General features: G+C 42.4%; 1 protein-coding gene across 1 annotated transcript; it reads left to right on the top strand.

Annotated features, from left to right (window-relative positions):
* Positions 1-971: 971 nt before the first annotated feature.
* On the top strand, positions 972-1,709 carry Scp2d1 (SCP2 sterol binding domain containing 1). Its single transcript, XM_028754023.1, has one exon. The coding sequence runs from the start codon at positions 1,044-1,046 to the stop codon at positions 1,512-1,514; it is 471 nt and encodes a 156-aa protein (XP_028609856.1). The 5' UTR covers positions 972-1,043; the 3' UTR covers positions 1,515-1,709.
* The last annotated feature ends 4,646 nt before the right edge of the window (positions 1,710-6,355 follow it).

Raw genomic sequence — 6,355 nt, 5'->3', positions numbered from 1 at the left:
AGTTATATGAGATGCTGACATTTGGGGAAGCTGGATGCAGGATATACAGGCATTTAAAAAAATAGAATTCTATAGTCATTATGCCTCTGTTTAAACCTGGCCATAGTATTTACCAGCTAGCTTAGCTTTCTATTTACTAACTTCCCCAAGTTTTTAAAACCTATTCAACAGGGATAAAGGAGTGCCTCAGAGGTTGTAATGAAAATGAAGTCTGCTGTGCTAGCGCATGGAGAATACTTAGAATTATTATAATTATTCATCATCATCATCATTGTTATATTTTGGGTTTTCAAGACAGGGTTTCTCTTAGTAACAGCTGTGGGTGTCCTGGAACTCACTCTGTAGACTAAGCTGTTCTTGAACTCACAAGAGATCCACCTGCCTCTGCCTCTCAAGTGCTGGGATTAAAGGCGGGCACCACTGCACTTGGCTTAGGATTCATCCCCCATGGCTCAGAGCAGGGGCTGTGATATAATTACCACATGAGGTCAGGGGTGTCTTCTGCTTAGGGAGGGATACCTTTCCATCTTTGCTTTTCTCTCTTTTTTTCTTCTGATTTCCCCTCTGCTAGTGAGCTGATAAACCCAAATCTACCACCAGGATTTGTGACTTAGGAATTATGTACTTTTAAAGAAATCAAAATAACTGTTCCTTCAGACAGTTCTGAAACCTGAGGAAGCCTGATTTGGAAAGATAGAGTTGTCATGTCACCAATGAACATTCTGGGGCCAGGTTCTCTGATCTCCAAAGAAGGGTTCAGACCTTTGGCCTTGTGGCACCAGGAGTTCTAGTTGGTCTGGTATGGTAGTGGGAATGTGTGTGGGGGGGCAGGGTGTGGCATATTTCTGCCTCACAATAGCTTGTCTGAGCCTCCACCCTATGTCATATTTTAGGATTTATTTGGCCAATGAGATTGCAGCACACACACCAGCCTCAGCCTGAGGCCTGAGCCTTGCCTTTGATGTCACAATCTGACCCGTCGTCATTAATGTGGCCACAGCCACTCACAGACCAGATGGCAAGGTCAAGAGGACCATAGTAAGATGTGGAAGAGAACTGATCCTCAAGCCAAGATTAAAGCAGGGGATAGGCCTCAGACTTGCCATTCTCTGGCTCTGGGATCGGCCACAGAGTCGGCACTGCCACAGGCTCTAGAACTGTCCGACTTTCAGAGCTTTTCAGTATTTGAGGACATTAGCCAACACATCAAAGAAGTAGGAGCCCAACTCGTAAAGAAAGTGAATGCCATCTTTCAGCTTGACATCACCAAAGATGGGAAGACCATTCTGCAGTGGACCATTGACCTCAAGAATGGTTCAGGGGACATGTACCTGGGATCAGCCCGGCTTCCTGCAGACACCGTCTTCATCATTCCTGACTCTGTCTTCACGGAGTTAGTTGTGGGTAAGATGAACCCACAGAAGGCTTTCCTGGCTGGCAAGTTTAAAGTGAGAGGCAAAGTTCTCCTTAGCCAGAAGCTGGAGAGGATCTTCAGAGAGTGGGCTAAATTTTAAGCATGTGGGAATACCCAGGAAAAATCAAGACTTCTGGCTTATTATAATGTTGAGTAGCAATCATGCCTTAACTGAAGATTAAAGAAAAAAATAGCCAATATTTTTACTCAAATTCTTCCTATTCAAGTTCGATTAATTTCCTGCTGATGTGTACATTTGCTGGGATCTGGGATAGTAAAAAGTGTTGGAGTGCAACACCTATAACCTTTGTCCTTTCATTGTCTTAGCTGGGTTTACACTTTCATATGTCAAGGCGAGGGCCACATGGAGCTGGATGGGTGGTTCTGATGTTTGGACTTGAGTACTGGTAATTGTCTATACATATACTTATGTATATATGTTCTGTGCATGGGACCCAGCAATTGAGGGCTGGCATTCTTGATGTAGTGTAACCTTTGACAGATTCAATGCCAGGGAAGTTGAAGGGCCTGAAAGATAGTCAAGATCAGTAGTTCTTAGGACATATCATGTAGCAGAACTGTCTGGACTCTTAATAGTTCAAGTCCAGGTGATGGAAACCTCAGTTTCTGCTCAATGGGTATGGGTTGGGGAAGATGTACATTTCTGCTATGTTTGCAGTTGATGGGGTCATCCTCATAGAATTTCTGCCCTCCTTTGTTTCGTAGAAAGCTTTTGGTATTGATCGTCATTGTTCTATGCAAGACCATGAGATGCTGAAAACAGGCTGCATAGTTCTCTTTGAAACATTTCTAAAGAATTTAATGTTATCAGGAGTTTGTGCATTGAACGTTTTAATAATCAAAGTTCATGCAGGGGTCCTGGTAGCTTTTATCACATGATTTCTAGGATTGATATGAAGCCAGCTGTAGCTTATTTGGTCTCCTTGTGAGTATGTGCATCTCATTGGCTCACAGATGGTCTGGGCAGGCCTTTAAATATGTGCCATATAGGCACTCTGAGACTCACATGAAAGTTATTTTTTATGATCAAACCCAAGGTTTGTCTTCTTAGTCTATTTTGTGCTGCTATAATAGAACACCCTAGATTGAATACTTTATTCAAAAAAGAGGTTTGACTTATGGTTTCAAAGGCTGGGAATTCCAAGAACATTGGTAGTGGAATATCATTACCATCAATAGGGGCTTTTCTGTTGTATTGCAAAGTGGAAAAGGGCATAACATGGGGAGATAGTGATTTGCTATATCAGGTGACTTTTGTCTCCTATAAAGCCACTAGTGACATCACGATGGCCCTACCCTTATGACATCACCTCACCCCAATCATCTTCCCTAAGTTCTGCCTCCAAATATCAGTAACATGGACTTGAGATTCAGTCCAGGGCATGAATTTTTAGACACATTTAAACTATGGTATCTACCCAATGCCATTTCACCTTTAAAGTAATATACCAAGGCAAACAAACACATCATGTACAATTATAAAAACTTGTATGTGGTCCAGTAAGATGGCTCAGTGAATGAGGGAGACTGCTGCCAAGGCTGATTACCATGTTTGGTTTCTATAATTCACATGGTGGAAGACGAGAACCTGCTCCTACAAATTGTCCTGGGATCTTCAGGCAAGCAAATATAACCATCTTTAAAGTTAAAAACACTGTTAGAATGCAGGAAGTGACCATGGGGTGTCTCACCCCAACTGGTGTATCTATAATACAACCTGTACAGGAAACATCGTGGAACAACTGTTAAGGCTCAGAGGCACGGGACTTCTGCCATAAAACAGGTGTCTTCTCTATATGATGTGAAAACTGTACCTATGAAGGCTTGGGTACCCAGACTAGACCTGCACAGAGACAGTAGTAACATGGCAAAGTGTATGGGGGAGAATTCATAAGGCTTCACCCCTAGATGAAGAGTCACAGGCACCACTGGATACTGAGAGGAAATTCAGCCCTCTTTTGGGATAAGTCCTCTGAATTAGATTGTCCAATCTCATGTAGTCAGCCCTAACTAAACACAGGTATATATAAGTAACACTAAGTGGACTCGGTTATACATAGTTAATGTACACACACACACACACACACACACACACACACACACACACACTAAGAAAAGGTTGTGAATATTGAGAGGGAATAGGGGACATTGAAACAGTTGGAGTGGAAGGGAAGGGTTAAAAGGATATAAATACAATACTCATATGAAATTCTCCAAAGCTCAAAAAATCTAAAGTAAAATTAAAAAAAATTAAAGAAATATAAAAGCTTGAAAGCAAGCATTCATTATAGCTGTATTGGTAATTATTTAAAACTGAAAAAAATGTCAATCAATAGATGATGGCATGAATACATGATATATATATATATATATATATGAAACACAGTATGCTACAGTATGGAATACTAAATAGCAACAAAAAGGAATAAATTATTATACATCCAACAAAGTAGATGGAAATTTAAAAAAATTGTGTTGATGAAAAGAAGCCAGAGAGAATGGAGTAGATACTATATTACTATAAATACTAGAAAACATGAAATAAAATTGGAAAATGTAAACTTTGGTGACAGAAGAATAATCAGAGTTTTCCAGGAGGTGAGGATGGGGTACGGGAAGGGTGGGAAGGAGATGCTATAAATGGGCATGAAGAAACTGGGGGTGATGGATCTCTGAGTATGGTAATGAGTCACAGATAATATATAGACCAGTAAACCAAAATGTACAGTTTATATATGTAATATACATGGACTTAGCTTGTTTTTGTCTCAATGCAAGCTGCTAAAGCAGGTTTTAGTAAAGCCAGCCTTTATTCACAGTGAGGGCATTTCTGAAGAGGACTTATGCCTAACCCTGTCTCCAGAAAATGAGCCCTTTGACCTCCTCACAGGCCTGGTTCCAACCCTTTACTGATTTGGATGGAGCTTAGATCCTCCCTGAGGAGAAGGCAAAGCAATGGCTGGTGTTCACAGAGCATCTCTTTGTGGAAAGGAAAGGATGTTTTGTTGAGTAGAGTCCATTCCATGGTAGAAAGTTTCAAAGGGTCAAAGTGGTCACCTGGCATGAATCTTGGCTTCTTTTCCTCCTAGGATCAAGCAATTCATGACCATGGGGTAGTGTTCCTGAGTGCTATGACCTGCTCTCAGGGCAGCTGTGGAGATCTTAGAGGCTCCATTCTGGGTGTTCTTTGTTCAGTAAGTCCGGGCTTCCTCCAATCAGGCCACATTGGTGTGGGCAGATGTATGGGATATTGTACACTTAGATCCCCCTTTAAGGAAAATGGTCAGCCCAAGCTCAGGTACCTAGAGAGAGCTGTGCTTGTGATGTGAGTTGGCCTCAGCCTCTACTGAGGCTACTTAGAGCCAGGCAGAGAGAGGAGAATCTTCCTTATGCTTGGACCTATAGCATCTGACCAATAGCCTATTTTAACTTGAGAAAAATAAAACCCAAAACCCAAACCCAAACCCAAACCCAAACCCCCAAACCAGCCAAACAACAAACAAAACAAAGATGAACCTGACTGCATTGGATTCCTTCCTTGAGAATCTTTGATTGAGAAAATGAGGCCGAGCTACAAGCAAACTGTGAGACTGGATCTGAGAGGCTGGGATGTCAGAGAAGCCAGCGAACCAGTGGGAGACAGACTAACTCTCACGACAAAAGCTGGAGACAGAAGTCAACGGGGAGCCTCGAGTAAGCAAAGTAAGTTGGTCTGGCCTTGGGAAACATGGCAGGAAACAACTGGAATTAACAAGAAACGGTGCATGTCATATCTGTGTCACCACTGGCTACTGGAGGACAGGAATGCCCTCCTCCAACAGAGGAAACTGTGGACTTATACTCCTTGCCCCAGATGCCCCATCTGGAAACAGAGCCTGTAGCCCATGCACTGCCAGTTTGCCAGGTGCTGCAATCAGAATATGCTCAAAAGGTCATTCACAAAGCTGCATTTCCCATAAATATAAATTCCCCTTCTCTTCTGAATGAGATGAGAGGTAGGTGAGTGGGGCCTTTCATGGGCTCTCTTTCCTCTCTTAAATGCCCATGCTTGGGGTTTCTCATGCTGTGCTCCAGGGACCTCTCTGCCTTTTGTCTTATACTTCGATGATGTTCTCAGAAGGTCACATCTGGCTCAAGTACACATCTGTATTTTGTTAAGTCAGCACAAAGTTGGCCAAGGGAGTGTTTTTAAAGATTGAGTTAAGACATAAAAATAAAACTTCTGGATTCTCCTGAAAAATTAGAATTTTGTTCACACTGAGCCATGTTCCTGCCAGGCAGCCCAGCAGTGGGGATGGGGTGTCCAGAAACACACAGGCCTCACTCTTCTCTCTGCATCCTTGGCTCTGAAGCTGTATTAGTGGTTGCATGTTACAATGTTCACATTGTCCTTTTCCCAAGCTGTGCCTGCTCCCTGGGGGTCCTGACAGGGCGTGTTTATGGAATGGAACACAATGAGGTTGTATTTTGGGAAGTGCTAAGCCAAAACAAGCATGGCGAAGATAGAAGAATGAGGATGGATTTGCCACCTGCCCGTGGCAGATCTAGAGCGGCTGGGAGTTATCCCAAAGAAATCCCCTCCTCCAACAGAGGAAACTGTGAACCACTATTCTTTGGCTGATGAGAATATTCACATACAGTTGGGGCCCATTCCTAAGCATGCTCAGTTTAAGGTTGTAATTTTTTTTTAAAGGTTTATTTTTAAAATTTTCTATTTGTGCATTATGCTTGTATGATGTGTGTGTATGGTGTGCAATGTGTGTGTTGTGTGTTCTAGGGTGTATGTAGTGTATGTGTGTTTTGTGTGTATGTTATAGGGTATGTGTATTGTGTTGTGTGTTGTAGGGTATATGTGTTGTGTATGTAGCATATGCGTGTTGTGGAGTATGTGTGTTGTGTATGTGTGTGTTGTGATGTGTG

Source organism: Grammomys surdaster, unplaced genomic scaffold (genome assembly GCF_004785775.1).
Source record: "Grammomys surdaster isolate TR1022 unplaced genomic scaffold, NIH_TR_1.0 129, whole genome shotgun sequence".
NCBI classification, from domain to species: Eukaryota; Metazoa; Chordata; class Mammalia; order Rodentia; family Muridae; genus Grammomys; species Grammomys surdaster.
The sequence above is the reverse complement of the archived record's forward strand: the minus strand, read 5'-3'. Positions and strand labels throughout refer to the sequence as shown.